This window comes from Trachurus trachurus, assembly GCF_905171665.1.
Source record: "Trachurus trachurus genome assembly, chromosome: 20".
In the NCBI taxonomy this organism is placed as follows: domain Eukaryota; kingdom Metazoa; phylum Chordata; class Actinopteri; order Carangiformes; family Carangidae; genus Trachurus; species Trachurus trachurus.
The window spans coordinates 21,297,218-21,315,416 of NC_139911.1; the positions used below are offsets into that span (position 1 = coordinate 21,297,218).

At 43.7% G+C, this 18,199-nt stretch overlaps 1 protein-coding gene across 1 annotated transcript in view; it reads left to right on the top strand.

Moving 5' to 3' along the window:
• Nucleotides 1-18,199, top strand: part of scrib (scribble planar cell polarity protein) — an 84,879-nt gene that overhangs the window by 27,259 nt on the left and 39,421 nt on the right. Inside the window, exons 2-11 of the mRNA XM_083995789.1 lie at nucleotides 9,068-9,185; nucleotides 12,275-12,353; nucleotides 12,968-13,057; nucleotides 14,170-14,226; nucleotides 14,613-14,676; nucleotides 16,134-16,208; nucleotides 16,415-16,559; nucleotides 17,127-17,245; nucleotides 17,401-17,600; nucleotides 18,009-18,175. Coding sequence (XP_083851915.1) covers nucleotides 9,068-9,185; nucleotides 12,275-12,353; nucleotides 12,968-13,057; nucleotides 14,170-14,226; nucleotides 14,613-14,676; nucleotides 16,134-16,208; nucleotides 16,415-16,559; nucleotides 17,127-17,245; nucleotides 17,401-17,600; nucleotides 18,009-18,175 — 1,114 coding nt within the window. The remainder of the gene's footprint in view (nucleotides 1-9,067; nucleotides 9,186-12,274; nucleotides 12,354-12,967; nucleotides 13,058-14,169; nucleotides 14,227-14,612; nucleotides 14,677-16,133; nucleotides 16,209-16,414; nucleotides 16,560-17,126; nucleotides 17,246-17,400; nucleotides 17,601-18,008; nucleotides 18,176-18,199) is intronic.

Sequence of the window (18,199 nt, forward strand, 5' to 3'; positions counted from 1 at the left end):
TGTGCATGCGTGTGTGTGTGTGTGTGTGTGTTTGCGAGGCAGGAGGAGCCTGCTCTGTCTGTAGTCTGATGGCATGATTGGAGGGAAACCGTAAGCTAAATGGAGTCACTTGACTGGAACACTGCAGCCTCTGTGAACATCAGGCCTCGGCTCACTGCACCTACAGTGGAGCATTACTCATACAGAGAACATACAGTTTACCCATACGTATGCATCCCAAACACACACACACTCACACACACACACACACACACGTATGCACTTTGCCTCCTGGATTTCTGCGGTCACATATTTAATGAGTTTGTCTGGAGCGATGTGAGGTCCACAAACATTAGCATTCCTCTTTGTGAATTTACAGTCTCTTAGCGCGCACATAAACACACTCGTAAACACTCAAACAAACACCGACTGCAGCTCATACACATGAACACACAAATATGCATGTTAACATACTGCACACACGCACACACACACACACACACACACACACGCTGAGTGCTGTTAATGCAGCCGGAGCGCTTGGCAACATGAACCAAAGTAAAACTAAGACTCTATAAACAGTCGTGTGTGTATGTGTGTGTGTGTGTGTGTGTGTGTGAATGTGTGTGTGTGTGTTGAAGACCAACAGCACTGGATCTTCTCTCCTGTGTCTTAAGCATGCACACACACACACACATATATGCACACAAACACACATCCTGAGGCGCATTAACTCACTCTGTCTGAGAGGAATGTAAGCTAAGCAGGATGATGCAGATAAGACAAAGCATTTTACAACTGTCCACACACACACACACACACACACACACACACAGGCTCAGTGTGTCTTTTGCGCAGCTTTCTGCCACTCACAGGTTACTCATGGGTGACTGACTGGGCTTCATTCACTGTACAATAAAGGAGGATATCACACCACAACCATCTCACACTAACTAGATCAGACCATGTTGTAGTGATGTTGAACAGACCTGCTCCTCCTCTGTGTGAAACCATATCACGCTCCAACTACATCTCTGGTCTTTAATAGCCGTCCCAACCTATATAGGATAGGGGACACCTTTCTATTGCACTTGACCTGGTCTCTTCAGGTGTGGAAACTGTGGTGTTTTTGTATCGTCTCTGCTGTCTATTGTCTATTTGTGTCATTCTATGTATCAGCCGTTCCCTTGTTTGTGGTCTACGACCGAGTATTGGGGCCACATTGACAAATAAAAAAAATAACAAACTTCGAGAATAAAGTCCTAAATTTACAACTTTATTTAAGTCTGTGTTTTTTTGTTTTCTGTTCTCAATTTGGCCCTAATAGTCTGTAATTGTGGTCTGTGTTTTCTGTGTGTTTTTATATGTTATTGGGACTGCAGATGGAAATTAGCTGTGATCTCTTCATTTTCTGCAAATGATTAATGAATCAATCAAATCAGAATAAACTTTATTGTCCCCGGAGGGAAATTTGTCTTGGACAATCAGTGCTGTGCATCCTGCAAAACAGTTTAAAAACCACACACACACACAACCAACAGACCACACTTAGAGACAGTACGACCAAGTTCACAATTCATCAGGAGTAAATAAATAACTATTGCACTTCTCGTATATTGCATCTCGCCTCTGTCATTGGTTGATTTAGTTTATTAAGGGACAATGTGCAAACTAAACCTCCATTCATGTAATTGACCTTCTACTCTGTGTTGTTTCTCATGGCTGCATCATGACTCTAACCATTTATTCAAATAATCACATGCAACTATAGGAGCCGAGACCAACTGCTCTCAGGAAGGGACAGACTGGTCAAACAAAGGCTGCCTATTGGACCCCCCCCCCGACTACTTATCAACAGTTGGCCAAGTGCTGATTTTCAGTTTTGATGCATGCCCTTCCTCTGTTGGTTTTGGCTGTTGACGGCAAATATTTGCTGTTGATGCTTTTCCAAGTGTGGAAGCGGCACGAGAACGTTGGAAATGATTATTTTGTCTTCTTGAAGCACAAGCTAGAACTAGTGGAAGCATTCACATGAGCTGCAGCGTGCAGACTGGTGTGTGTGCATATATTAGTGTAATTGCTGGGAGACCCCACACTGCCCTCTGCTGACATGGCTATCATTTACCCCCCTCCCATCTACCCCTCCTTCCCTCCCCTGCACTACATCCTCCTGTTCACAGCTTCACTCCCTTCCTTTAACCAAACAGCTCTTGCAGGGCTCTCATTAAAACATCCCAGTTGAAAAGGTTGTAAAGGAAATGTAGCACCGTGTCTACAGCCGTCTCAGCCTCCAAACGGTTATACAAGCTCCAGGTCTGTGAAGGCTGCCGTGGCTCACTAACACAACCAAGAGGCGGCGGCGGTACACTAAATCCCACTGCCCCCACTTGTTATTCCAATCGACCCATTGATCCGTGCAACACTTTTGGCTTTCTCCTTTGTTTAATTTGAAGGTACATCGGTCGGTGGGAAACGGCACGGACATCTCCGGTTTTTCATCGATGGACTCTGCGGGGTTACCGACCGTTCTGAGAGCAAGCGAACGCACCAGGGAACAGATTGATTACATGTTACTTATGTAAAGCGTCACAATTTCATTACACGAGCTATTTGGCGGGTTGCGATTTCTCCGAATGGAAATGCCGCTGGGCTCGGCGTCATGTTGGTTTCCTAGAAAAACACAGGCAGCTTGTCTGAGAGCGGACACTCGGGAGTGAATGGCCATCTTTGTGAATGTTCATAACCACTTGTTCACAGACATGATTGCATTACTGTCTAGCCCTTCCTCATCATGATTGAGCTCTGGATCATATCAAGAGTGAAGAGGAATTTACTAATACCAGTGATTTTATTGTGCAGTTGGTTTGACTTGAATGGAAGAATTGTTGATTATGTCTTAGTAGTAATATGGCAGTGTTCTCAACCTTGGGGTCGGGACCCCACAAGGGGTCGCCTGGGATTCAAATGGGGTCGCCTAGACTGAATTTGAAAAAATAACCCAACTAATTATTATTCTTATGATTAAAAACACCACACACAATCTTAGATAACTGTATACTATACTTTCACTTTCTCGGATATAAATCGAGTTCAAATAGATTCAAAAAACACAGGATGAGATGTTAATATCCTTGTGCGAGCACATACAAAAAGAACTGATGGACTTGTCGGTGAATGGTAGATGGTAAATTGGTGAGTTGAATTTATGGGATGCATCGTCAGTAGTGTTCCTCTCTGGCTCATTGGATGTTTCGGCCATTAACACTATACACCCTCACCAGAGGCGGTCAGCTACAGGCTGATCAGGCCCAAGCTTGCGTCCCATGCCTAATCACTCAATAGAGTTGCCCCATATAAAAAAATATTTTATTTTTTTATAAAATAATAAAATGTAGCATATAAAAATATCTGAGCTGGCGCACCTTGATTCATGTGCAGTCATGTGATGCGGGATCGCCAGATATTTGTGATGTCAAAATGGGGTCATGAGCCAAAAAAGGTTTGGGAACCAGTGTAATATGGCTTCCTAGACTTTAGTATGAGAGTATTGTTTCAGCTGAGGCAGACTTTTGGGGGAGCGAAAGTGTGTGGCATGCCTTTTTCAGGTGTGTGTATGTCTGTGTGTGTGTGTTTGAAGCACCCTCACCTCAAGGAGCGGAGTGTCACCTGTTCTCCCAGCACCGTTGCCTCCCCTCCCGGGGGCCGTTTCCCATCTGGGCTCGGCCCCCGTCACATGGTCAGCTCCTGTTTCCTACTGCAGCCATCTGATACCTGTCACCTGCTGCTCAGTGAGCCAACACCCTCTTTATCTCTGTCTGGCTGTGTCCTTTCCTGTGTTTATCTCACTCCTCCTCCCATTTCACACTCCCGTCAGGTGGGGATGCTAATAGCGACTCCCAGGCTAACGCTATAGGGAATTTTCAATATTGCGCAAAGAAGCACTGATAATCTCCATCCTGCACCGCCAGCAAAAAAAAAAAACCCGGACAGAATCTGTGGAAAAGCTCATTGCTGCTGCAGCTCCCTCGCTCCCCATCCAAACACAATACACACAACTAGTTAGGAGCGAGCAGTGTCTGTCATCGAGGAACAGAGCGGAGCTGAAATACAGCATTCTTCTCTTTGGCAGCGTAATTGTAGAGCTGTCTCCCAGCATCTTGTATCGAGTGTTGTAGAAGTGTCTTTTTTTTCTTCTCGCTTTTGTCGAGCATAAACCTGACAGTGCAGCACATCAAAGAAGGTTTTGTGTTATCTGATTTGCTACATGTTTATGCAACAGTGAGGAGACGGGAACACAACGCTGCTACATTAGTGAACTTTAATCCCAATCAAGGTGGAGGATCTTGGAAAGTGATCTGGATTTTCCAGTTCAGCGTGTTTTATCTCTGCTGACACACACACGGGATTTTCAGCCGAGTTACCTGGCTGACAGTCGGCTAAAATCTGAATTAAGGCAATGTTTTTCAACCTTGGGGTCGGGACCCCATGTGGGGTCGCCTGAAATTCAAATGGGGTCGCCTGAAATGTCTAGGAATTTAAAAAAAAACGTTTTTATCTAATTATTCTTTTTAAAATTATGATTAAAGGGATAGTTCACCCAAAATTCAAATTTCACTCATTATCTACTCACCCTCATGTCGACTAAGGCTGGGAGAAGTTTCAGAGTCCTCCGTGCCTTCTCTGAGTTAGAGCGGGGCTCCGTGCAGCACTGCATGTCCATATGACGAAGAAAACGAAGAAAAGTGAGCTCCGTTCACAACCATCATATGGACATGCAGTGCTGCATGGAGCCCCGCTGTAACTCAGAGAAGGCACGGAGGACTCTGAAACTTCTCCCAGCCCTTAGTCGACATCAGGGTGAATAGATAATGAGTGAAATTTGAATTTTGGGTGAACTATCCCTTTAAAAACACCACACAATCTTAAACAACTGTATACTATATTTTCACTTTCTCCCATATAAATCATGTTCAAATAAAATGCAGCATATAGAAATATCTGAGCTGGTGCGTCTTGATTGACGGGGTCTCCAGAAATTTGTGATGTCAAATTTCCAGCCAAAAAAGGTTGGGAACCACTAAGGTGTGGGCTTCGAGCTCACCAGACAGAGCATCCCAGAATAATGTGTTTATACAAATTCCTATCCCCGGAAACAGAGTTCCTCAAGTGTCTTGTCCCCTAACAGCGTCTGAGAGGTGGACAGTGGCTCCTCTGTGGGCTGCAGCACGGCGGACTGATTGAGGGGTTAATAACTGCATAGCTTTGGCCCGTCCCTCTGGCCGTTCCCCGCTAAGTCCGTCCTGTCCGTCCATCTGAACCACAGATGACACACAGACGCACACAGCGCTGCTGGCGGAGGAATGTCTCTGAGAGCCGCGCTGTCCAACAACCAGCCTCTTGTGAAAGCACTTGGCACGGCCGCTCTCCTATCGAAAGCCACTGTGTTTGGTTGGCGTTGCCATGGCGAGGAGCAGTTTTTGGGAATATGACAATGGAATGTTTTAAGAGAGCAGCGCTGAAGACGCTCTCCTCTGAATATACAGGATGTGTTGTGTGTTCACTCAGATCGCTGAGCGTCGCCAACATTTAGACAGAACGCCTTGTAGAGGACAGTTTAAAGAAATGATTAGTCCATTCATTGATTAGTGGCTCAATTTGGATTGACATTTTCCTGATCTCAGATGATTAATTATTTGCTGCTTTTCTTTGTTCTATATCGGTGTAAACTGGATGTATTTTGGTTTTGGTCGGCTTTTTAACGTGTGTGTAATTCTAATAAACTAATCAGCAGGTAAATGGTTCAGAAAAATAACCATTTGCTGTTGATCCCTAACAGCAGGGGTCCCCAAACTTTTTGCAAAGAGGGCCAGATTTGGTTAAGTAAAAATGTGTGGGGGCCGGGTCGGCCGACCTTTCAGCCTGACATCCTTTGAACCATTAACATTAAATGCAAATTAACTATTTAATACTGTTTTTTCATTGCAAATGGAATTCTTTTCATTTCTTCACATAGATAGGCTACATAAATCTAAACAAGTTTTTTTTTTTTTTTTATCAAAATCACTCTGCTTTTCATATTTGTGTGTGTGCGTGTGCGTGTGTGTGTGTATGTGTGAGTGTTTGCTGTTTATTGTGATCTTACCTGAACTGCTCAGCGTGCTTTTTAATTGCCCCTTGGGGATGAATAAAGTTTTTTGAATTGAATTGAATTGAATATTTGAAGACCAGATAAAATGACATAGCCTAAATGTCTGGGGAAAAAAGGAAGCTTAAACATATCTAGGTTAATTTGAAACATTATTAGGCTATATTTTATATTATATTATATTTTTTAAAAATCAAAAATTGCGCTTGAATAAAAATCAAACCAAAAACAAGAATAGACCCTGTCTCTGTTAAGAAAAGATGCACTCAAATATAAAACCACACACAACCAAAACAATAAATAATATGGCTTATCAAGTCTCAACAAAACTGCACTTGAATAGATATTGACCGTGTCATCACAGTATATGAGGTGAGCAGTAGCGTGCGGTGGCCTTTCAGTCAGGGCCAGCAGTAACACCCTCAACCCCCCCCCCTCCCCCCCAAAAAATAAAAAAATTAAATGTAAAAAATGCAAGGCCACTATTGTGCAACACTACTTAATCAACACCAACGACCGCTGAACAACCACAACGCATCAAGACACCACTGTGCAGCATCGCCATCTGATCATCTTCCCTTAGATCACTCACCACTTTACGCACCATATGACACAAAACATGAAAAAAACAGCACCTACTGCCCAACTTCTTAATCACTTCAAAAATAAAATCAATTTCTGTAACAGACCCATGCCAAAGAGCGTGCCCACAAAAATTAAAAATTAACAATCTCTTAATGGTTGAGACACACCCACAGAGAGAGAGAGAGAGAGAGAGAGAGAGAGAGAGAGAGAGAGAGAGAGAGAGAGAGAGAGAGAGAGAGAGAGAGAGAGAGAGAGAGAGAGAGAGAGAGAGAGAGAGAGAGAGAGAGAGAGAGAGAGAGAGAGAGAGAGAGAGAGAGAGAGAGAGAGAGAGAGAGAGAGAGAGAGAGAGAGAGAGAGAGAGAGAGAGAGAGAGAGAGAGAGAGAGAGAGAGAGAGAGAGAGAGAGAGAGAGAGAGAGAGAGTTTTTGACCCAGAAGCAACACCAAAAGCATACAGTAGCCTATTAGCCCAACAGTATGCAGCGCCAATCTGAGAAAGTAAAAAAAAAAACTAGCACTCACCCATCACCACGGCTTGTACTGAAGAGTGGACATGTCCATCAGAACAGCTTGTTGTGCTCCGAGCTAGCTGTCAACCAGTCGTACCATAGTTTCCCACCTTATGCCACACAAAGCTTGTTGGTTTGTAGTTAGCATCCATTTTAGGCGTCTGTCTTGCAAAAAATCAATTTTTTTCTGCAAAGGTCCGCAGTCGTATCACAAAATCTTGCTGTTAAATCACCCGCCATCAGCTTTCCAGAATAACAGACTACGTGCGTCATCACGCAGCTGCCCATGGGCCAATCAGTCAGGCTAACTTCAATGACAACACCAAGGCCAGCACTAGAAACTCCGCTGGCCCTAGGGCGTTCTGTCAATAACACATCAAAATCTGATTGGCTGATGATACTGTCACTCAACGTTTTAACCCAATAGCAGCGTCCAGCTTCGACCAAAGGCTAGCAATGCAACTACTGCTGGCCCCAGCCGAGGAACGGAGCTGTGATGCGTTTATAGGACATAGGAAATTTGAGTTCCACAAAACCAATCGTTTTCTGGATAAAGTTGCATACTGAACAAGTAATTGACTCCAGACACATTTCAGAATCACTTTTCAATTATAAAAAATAATAATTATTTCATTTTTGACAGGGCTAGCAGTGCTGGCCCTGCTACCCCTGACCGCACACCACTGGAGGTGAGTGACTGAGCTGAGGCTGTGTATGTCGCTCTAAGACGGGTGTGGTGGGGGTGTCAGCGGCGTGGAGCGGGTCTCATAGCGGGGACAGCTCCGTCACACCGCCGCTGAGTGCTGTAGGGACGGGGGGGGGTCACGGCAGCACCGCTGCTCGCTGAGGACAGCAGTGATGACGTGCTTTCACGTCCGAGTCTCCAAACCAGAAGCGTTTGTAAAACAGCACCGGAAAAGTCGCTAGATTTGTCGCCAGTGGCTTTGGTCAAAAAGAAAGTCGATGAGAGGGTTTGGAAAGTCGCCAGATTTAGGGAGAAAGTCACCAAGTTGGCAACTGACGTTACCTAGCGTTGCTCCTCACAAAACTCACATGCTGCTGTGTGTGTGGTAGCGGCCCCGCCTCCCCCCACAGAGACAAAGATCCTGGATGACTGACAAGAGGCTTCACTCCCTTCATTTCATTCCGCTATGGAACAAACGCGCCCAGGTGCTGAGACCGAGTCACAGAGTGAAGCCTCTTGTCATTCAGCCTGTTTGGAGGCCAGAGACGAGGAAAACAAACAGGCATGCACATGACAATATATCGAGGCTGGAAAAAAATTGTACGTGCTGGCGGGCCGCATATTATTGATTTTTTTTTATGACAGAGGCCGCGGGCCGGTTGGAATTTGAGCGCGGGCCGGATGCGGCCCGCGGGCCGTAGTTTGGGGACCACTGCCTAACAGGATGGTCGGTGAAAGCATGCTGTCTGAACTGCTGCCTCATCGGCTTGATTTTTTAAATTAGATCACACCGCTGTACGTATGTCCTGGTTTGGTTTAAAATGAATTTAATTTGGTCTAAAATAAACCGTCATAAGTCAAAAGGCAGTGGTCTGTTCCTATTGTGTTAATTGATGAATCATTCAAGTAACTTAAATGTGAAACATTTTCTGTTTTCAGCAATTTAAATATGAGATTATGTTCCTCTTTATTGTTACCACCACTTGTTTTTTTTTTTTATGGCATTTCAGGTAAAGTTATTAACATATTTAACAACAGAGCTTGTCCCCAGATGCCTTCTGACGGCATCAAATGATGAAATTGAGTTTAATGATGTGAAATAACAACAACCCGAGGAAACGTTTCATGTTCTCTTTTGATTAACGTTTGATCATGTGTCTCCACAGCCTTTCTTCAGACTACTGAACCTACGGAAGCTTGGCCTGAGCGACAATGAGATCCAGAGACTCCCCCCTGAGGTGGCCAACTTCATGCAGCTGGTGGAGCTGGACATCTCCAGAAACGGTACACAGATACACAAACTAAGGGCGGTTGTTGAGCTCCACGGGTGGAGCAGGTGTTCCCCTTCTCTCTGTCTCCCCATTTCCAGTCTCTCCATAGCTGTCCTGTCACTAAAAAGGCCCAAAAGACAAAAAAAGACATACAGTACTGTGCAAAAGTTTTAGACGGGCGTGAAAAAATGCTTTTAAGTCAGAATGCTTATCCATCATGCAGTACCATCAGTGAGCCGTCTGATTGGACCCAAATCTATTCACAACAACCCCAAACATTCAGCCAGTGTCATTTAGAACTATCATCAGCATAAAGAAGAACAACAAGATATATGGAAAAAACCACCGGCCCATTTCCTTCAAAAACTGTGTGCAGGTGTACCTACCTAGAAGAATTGATGCTGTTTTGAAGGCAAAGGGTTGTCACACCAAATATTGATTTGATTTAGGATTCTCGTCTCTTTATTCACTGCAATTTGTTAATTGACGGAAAAAAAACACTTCCATCTTTGAAAGCATTTAGCTTTTTTCCACACCTGCCTAAAACCTTTGCACAGTACCGTATATACAGAAACTAGTCACCTGCACACTTACGTCTGTCACTCTCCTACATCAGCTGGCAAGACTACCCATTAACAAACATTTGCTTTAATGATATGTCTTTAAAATAACCATCCCCTCTTGTTGAGACCACACCGACATCACAAAACAACAAGACAAGTTGTGTGTTTGTGTGTGTGTGTGGAAACAATTGCTGCCATGTGGTGTTAACAACAGCAATGTGGCCAAATCAGCTGGAGAATCAACGCTCTAACAGCAGCCATTTAGATAAACGTTAGCTGACCCAAGATTATCCAGAGCAGCCTCAGGCACAACAGACATTCACCCGACGGTCTGCGTGTCCTGAAAACAAAATGAGCAGAGACAAGCAAATAAATAAATACTGATGGTGTCTGTCCTCAGTCACACTGTAGAGAACTGAATCCCTCCTGATGCCTGATGTATAGAGATATTTTGCAAACTCATCATCCATAACACACACACACACACACACACACACACACATGTCCTGCCCTCTCTGTGTCCTTGTGTGGTTGCACACAGACACACTGATACTCAGAGACAGGAGAGGCCAGTGTGGTGGATGCGAGACATCTGCTGTGCTCCACACTGCAGCACGCTGCTGTGAGAGAGACAGCAGTGTGCAGTGGCCTGTGAGGGGCCGGGCCCGTCTGTCTGCCTCCCTGCTCCTGCGGCAGCACAGCGCCGAGCCAGACCAGAGTCATCGGCTGCTCGGCTCAGGAGGGATGTCTTAATGTGCACCTGTAGTGTCCAGTGGTCAAAGTGCTACCGTAGTCCTGGTCAGACCATTAGTCCAGGTTTCTGCTCGTGCCCTCAATGTGCAGGCAATGCTGCCCTACAAAGACAAAGTGCAGTATCTGTAAAAATGCCGAACTGAAAAAAACAGCTTTTTGTGTTTTTCATTGTCATGTTTAAAGGGATAGTTCACCCAAAATTGAAATTTCACTCATTATCTACTCACCCTAATGTTGACTAAGGGCTGGGAGAAGTTTCAGAGTTATCCGTGGCTTCTCTGAGTTACAGGGGGTCTCGGCGTAGCAGTGCATGTCAATATAACGGTTGCAAATGGATACCAACTGTCTTCATAACAAAAAGACACACCAAAAAACATCCAAATACCTCCATGCTGCTCGTATGTAATGTCCATCTTGTATTGAAGCCCCGAAATGCGAAATTGTTCCGAAAAAAATTAAATAAGTCTATATTTCAAGGGTCCGTCCTCTATTGGACGAACCAGGAAGAGGAGCTTCGAGAAGCTTCCGCTACAAACAAGCTTGAAATATAGACTTATTTAATATTTTTCGGAACAATTTCGCATTTCAGGGCTTCAATACAAGACGGACATTACATACGAGCAGCATGGAGGTATTTGGATGTGTTTTGGTGTGTCTTTTTGTTACGAAGAAAAGTGGTATCCATTTGCAACCGTTATATGGACATGCACTGCTACGCCGAGACCCCCTGTAACTCAGAGAAGCCACGGAGGACTCTGAAACTTCTCCCAGCCCTTAGTCGACACGAGGGTGAGTAGATAATGAGTGCAATTTGAATTTTGAGTGAACTATCCCTTTAAACATCAAATTATGAATAACTACCAAGTCTATAATTGATTAGATAAAGGTGGACTGAATTAAATGTATTTTGTAGTTTGTCTTTCTGACCAATTTTGACCGTTTTATGGCAGATACGGTACTTTGCCTTGGTTTTACTCCAATGGAATCATAGCGTAAATTCTAGAACATAGGGAGTACAGTACTCTTTGCAGATACTGCACTTTGCCTTGGTTTCACAGTGCTTTTTTGGACAGCAAAATAAAAAGCCCAATAACTCATGCACCAATATCAAATTCTACCAGATTGAAGAGAATATGCCACACTTTTGATTGGTCAAAAAAAAAGAAAAAAATGCAAATACTGCACTTTGCCTTTGTAGGGCAGATTAGTCCAGGTTTCTGCTCGTGCCCTCAATGTGCACTAGACTAAGCAGGTAATGGTTAACCTACATCTGTGTCTTTATCTTGTGTTTGTGACTGGTTCTTTAGGTAGGCTATAAGACATATGGAAACTGTATGTCTGTTTTATCTTATGTCTGAGATGAATGTGTTCCTGTTTGTTTTATTTGACTCCTTGAATCCTGTCAGGAGTAAATCACTGAAGCAGCAGCTGAAACGCTGTTGGACGCAGACACAGACGTAGGGTGAAGGAGGCTTCGCTGTGACTTGAATGGAAAAAGCAATTAGCTGTAAAAGTGTGATTTCACTCTACATTTGACTTGATGGGAGGAAAATGAAGATGTAATACGGCGCTTTGAACACGTCCTCCCTTTTACAACGTCCACCTTCTTTCTGTCTCATTCTGCCTCTCCTCTCTCTCACCCCTCTGCTTCTGCCTTCTGGCCATCTGGTTGTGGTTACAAAGAACTTAAAATGATTCGGTCTATAGAATACCCCACCACCACCACCACCCTCTTATTTCTACATCTGACTCCTGCCCCCCCCCCACCTCTTCTTCTCTCCTGCAGACATTCCTGAGATCCCCGAGAGCATAAAGTTTTGTAGGGCCTTGGAGATCGCAGACTTCAGTGGAAACCCCCTCTCCAGGTAAGCGGGTTGGAACGGCCCATCACTCATTTCATCACCGTGAGAAAATCCAGTGTGGTGCTTCCCCAAATAGCACAAGGGGCAGGGATGCAGAGCTAGCTTGAAAAATGAACTGAAGTATAAAAAGCGTCATTTCTTTGCTCTAATTACTTTCCTTTCCTATTTTAAATGTGCAGTGAATCATGTAGTGTGTGTGTGTGTCTGATTTGTAACTGCAATCCCTCAAATCATTCAGATGCTGGTACATAATTACAGATGGTGCAGAACAAATGGCTTAAGGAGACCGTGCTTTGTGTTGCGATGCGCTCTCCCACTAAACACGGCTGTAAATGGAAGCCTAATCGATATAGCAGTTATAACAACCCTATCTTTAAGTAAAAATCACTGTGCTGAAACAAAAGCTCCCATCCCCAGCCCCATACTCCTCGATGAGCGACATCCTAGTTGGTTTATAGAAAATCAATGGAGCCGCTGGCAAAAAGCTTTTGACGCTAAATACATAAACAGATGGGACTATCTGGACGGCCAGCAAGTCTGTAAGAGTCAAGTGATCCCATGCATCGTACAACAGATCCCTAAGAGGCTGTTTTCTCCCTCCCCTCTCTCTGCCCTAGATTGCCGGATGGTTTCACTCAACTCCGAGCGCTGGCTCACTTGGCGCTCAACGATGTGTCGCTGCAGACGCTGCCCAACGACATCGGAAAGTACGTACATGTGCACGATTGCTTATTGTAGATGATGTGATATGATAACGTGCTCTTAAAATGAAATAAACTTCATTTTTCTAAAGGAACAGTAAATAAAACAATTGTTAATGTCTTTTATAAGTGAATGAAAATTTCAGATTGTAAAAGTGGGATCTTTTTTTCTGTCAGGTTACAAAAAACTTTGTCACATTGTTTCTGCAACTCTGCTTTCACTATATACGTATACAGCTCTGGAAAAGATTAAGAGACCACTTCAAAATGATCTGTTCCTCTGGTTTTACTATTCATAGCTATGTGTTTGAGTAAAATGAACACTTTTGTTTCATTCTATAACCTACTGACAAAACTTCTCCCAATTTGGAAATAACAATACTGTCATTTAGAACATTTATTTTCAGAAAATGGCAACAGGTCAAAATAACAAAAGAATTCTTCAAAGAAAACTAGTTCATATTCATTTTAAAACAACACACTACTACTTTTTAAAGTTAGGAAGAGTTTAGAAATCAACATTGGTGGAATAATCCCAATTTGTAATCGCAACAGTGTTTTTTAAAATTTATTTATAATCTTTCTTCCTCTGATTTGGTTCAGGTGATCAGCTAAGTAGAGTGAGGTGTGACACTGGAATCGATGGCTGCCATACATGTAGAGAAGCTGATTTATTAACAACATTTTGGAGTGGTCTCTTTATTTTTTCCAGAGCTGTATATATATAGGATTTCCTGCATTTTATATGACTGTAAGTAAAATGTCTTTGGGACGTTCACATTTTCTTGGACAAAATGAACAAAAGTGTTAATTTGGAAAATGTGGAGACCTTGGACTTGGATAGATGGGTGATGCATGATGAGGAGACTGAGCAGGTTGTCAGAGAGTGTGATTGTGTTGCTCGGTGGGCTGTGGTGCAGCTGGTCTCTGGGCCGGGGGCCACTGCTGTGCTCAGACAGATGGAGGAGCCCCTCACCATGCCAGGCGGCCTAGACGAACAGAGCTGCCATCTGACTAACCAACCTGCCTCTCCTCTCTCCTCTCTCCAACCTCTCCTCACGTTGCCTGCCAACTCCCCCCCTCTTCTCTCTCTCCTCGTGCTCGTCCTCCTCCTGCAGCCTGGCCAACCTGGTGACGTTGGAGCTCCGGGAGAACCTGCTGAAGTCTCTGCCCACGTGAGTGTCACATCTCCCCCGTTCAGCCAACTTGTGCTGAGTTTAGCCTCTTGATCTAATTTCCCACCATCTCCATCAAGCGCACAGTAAACGCCTGTTGACAGCACGAGCTGGAGACGGCTCCACAACGCATGAACAACTGTCAGCTGTGATGTTTGTCGTTGAGCTCAGCATAATTACATCATGCACTCTTTGGTTAAAACATCTCAAACCTGCAAATTCAATAGTATTACTGAGAGACTTATTATAGTCTTTGCGTCATGTGTCAGTCAGTGTGAATGAATGGTATGCTGTATTTCTATGCAAAGCTCTGCTCTTTGTTCCGTCACGGTGCATATTTTTGTGACTTACCACTTGTGTTATTTTGTGTGTGTGTGTGTGCGCAGGTCTCTCTCTTTCCTGGTGAAACTGGAACAACTGGACCTGGGCAGCAATGAACTGGAAGTCTTGGTACATGAACGACTCATCCTGTTTACAATATACAACATTACAACAGTAGATGATCCATTCTGTGGCTGACTGCTCAGACTGGACCCTCGCTGTCTTTTTAAATGATCCATTTCGTGTGCTGCTCACACAGAGCCACACGTTTCACAAGTCTATTTGTCACATTGCCATCATGCTAATGAAACCACGCTTACCTGGCCAAAACGCATTAGAGCCGGTCTGTTGGACGTGAGGCCGTGCCCACACCGTCCCCCAGGCCGAGCTCTGCCTGTGGCGTGGGAACGCCCACCTGTCTCAATAGGACAGTGTAAACAAAACCTCATGACTTGACGGGGCGGAGGCTAAAGCAAACAGTTGACATCATGATGAAACCTTGCCTTCCTGCATAAGCCACTGTATCACTGACATTATCATTAGTTTCATTCATTATCACATGGTAACTTGCACGTATAATGTACACATAGTCACCATGAATGAAAAGGAGCAGGATGCAGAAAAACGTATAGTACCTGCCCTTTCTATTGTTATAATTGCACTGGCTTACTATCAACACCAATATTATACTCTATTTAAAAAAATTAAAGATGATGAAACATATAATAATAACAAGAAAACAAACAAGCAGTGGACACCACTCGTCTATCTATCTTTTCTTTTTTCCCTTCTTTTTCTCCTTCTTTTTTGTAGGCGCTTATCTTTTCTTTTTTAAACATTTTCTTTAAAGGGACAACAAGGAGTTTTGGAAAAGGGAAGCGTTTTCACACTTCATTTATGAGCCTCCGCGCACCATGAAATTCTTTGACCGGCGCAAGACAGACTCATGTTTTCATTCATCAAGAATTAAAGTCAGAGGTTCAAAGACGATCACATACCGTCGTAGTTCCGATTCGGCTGCGTTATTCTCATAACTCGCCACGAAACCGAAAGTAAAGAAACGCTGGTCGGCTCGCCCAGCATTTCCGCCACTACTAATAATAACAAAATAACAATAAAGACAAAATGATATATTTATCGAAAATGGGCCTACTGGGTGTGGGTAGCGTAGATTCATCCACATTAACGTGAGACTTTTTTATAACCAAATAGAAACTCCTCGTTGTCCCTTTAACTGAGATGTACTTGTACAACTTTTCAGTTCCTTGCTTTGTGAATGCCATAGTTTTACACCTGCAACAGAAATACACAGACATTTAGACTCTAATTTAACTTAGATTTTAATTCTAGGTGACTTTAATTGTGAATGACTCATGAACACACAGCTGATGTACAGAGTGTGTATGTATTGTATGCATCTTCTGTTTGCTTTGGCCTCAATCACTCTTAATAGATCTCATATGGATCAGATTTCCGCTCACTGTTGTGTGTGTGTGTGTGTGTGTGTGTGTGTCTGTGTGTTCAGAACGCTCTGGCTTGTCACCACAAATATTAACAAAAGTAAACCCCCTCCTCCCATCTCTTAGCCGGACACCCTCGGTGCTCTCCCCAACCTGAGGGAGCTGTGGTTGGACCGGAACCAGTTGTCCTCGTTACCACCAGTGAGTTCATCATTTCCTAATAGAAATATTTTTACACCTGCTCTGTTGCAAGAACCTTTCTCTAGAAACTGTTGTGAAATGTGACGCCCAAGGGTAACTAGTCGATTTCCTCACCTTGTTTGTGATTTGGACATAATGGTTGTATTGTCTATGCAGCTCCGTGGAAGTGTTATTTATTTTTATTGTGTGTGTGTGTGTGTGTGTAGGAGCTGGGGAACCTCCGCAGACTGGTGTGTCTGGATGTGTCAGAGAATCGTCTGGAGGAGCTGCCCGCCGAGCTCAACGGCCTCCTGGCCCTCACCGACCTGCTGCTCACACAGAACCTGCTGGATGTCGTTCCAGACAGCATAGGTGAGACGGAGACGAACGCTGTCTTAGACAAACAGGACAGCAATGAAGTCTCAGTAAAATTATACAGGAAACTGTTATGGATTTTATCTATTTTAATCATGAAACACATTTTACTGTCATCTCTCTATGCCAACCATCCATGCTTGTCATGAAAAAAATGCAAAAAAATTGGTTATGTTTTGCATTGTTCTTGGTTGCATATCATTGTGTTTTTGGGTTACATTGTTAATTGAGTGTGGGTCTGTTGAAGCAGACCCATGGTGGCTTTTCTCTGCTACATCAGACCACCACTGCCCTCTAGTGTAAAAATACTGCCAGTGAAAAGCTTGTAATTTGATTTTGACCTGCATCAGTTAACTCTAATTAATCATTGCCTGGCTTAATTAACCATTTCTCACATTACGGCCACACATACAACACATGTTACACACATAAGATCTCATTAAACTCTACTTGGTACAGATACATGATCACATTAGAAATAACAGGCAAGGTAAAGACATATTTGGTTCTATATGTTGGTGTTTTATTGCCCCAGTGTGTTACATGCTGTTGTTTTGTCTCTAGGTTGTCTGAAACAGCTGTCTATCCTGAAGGTGGACCAGAACAGACTGACCCACCTGACTGATTCAATAGGGGAGTGTGAAAACCTCACAGAACTCGTCTTGACAGAGAATCTTTTACAAGTGAGGAAACATAAACAACCACCGCCCTGGCCTGCACTGACCCCAGTTGGAATTGATGCATTCCCATTAATATCCACATCCCATTAACAGTTATTATATGTCATTATTGATTTAGTTGAATTTAATGGTCTCCGTCTCTCTCTTTCCCCTTAAAGTCACTTCCTCGCTCGCTGGGCAAGCTGAAGAAGCTGACCAACCTGAATGTAGACCGCAACCGTTTGGGCGGCGTGCCCAAAGAGCTGGGCGGCTGCTCCAGCCTCAACGTCCTCTCGCTGAGAGACAACCGCCTGGGCAAACTGCCTGCTGAGCTCGCAGATGCCACCGAGCTGCATGTGCTGGACGTGGCTGGAAACAGGTAATAACACACGGCAACGTTTCTACCTGGAGGTTCAAACTTTAGCCGACATTCGTTACCAGCATCATGCAGAGACAGATTACCTCTGATTTACTCCTTTTAATGTGAGCAAACAATAAAAACTCATGATATGTTTACATACGTTTTTACAGCTATAGAAATGATGTATTGTAAAATTACTAACAAATGCATCATTGTCAAAGAGTCTTTGGTCATTTCTGAAAAATTGCAGAGGAGGCTTATTCCTGTGATTTACTTTTTTTCCTGTGAGAAAAGTACATGTCTTTATGTATGAAAGTTTCCTGTATATGTGTAATTACATGGTTCCTTTTGACATTTTAATTTTAGGTTGGAGAGTTTTATGGCCACTAATGTTTTTCATCTCACTTCATTCCTTCTTTTGTCCAGATTACAAAACTTGCCTTTCGCCCTGACAAACCTCAACCTGAAGGCCATGTGGCTGGCGGAGAACCAATCACAGCCGATGCTCAAGTTCCAGACAGAAGATGATGAGCGAACAGGGGAGAAGGTGTTGACGTGCTATTTGCTGCCTCAGCAGCCGTCCCCGAGCCTCGGTGAGTGCTGCTTTGTTGATATAA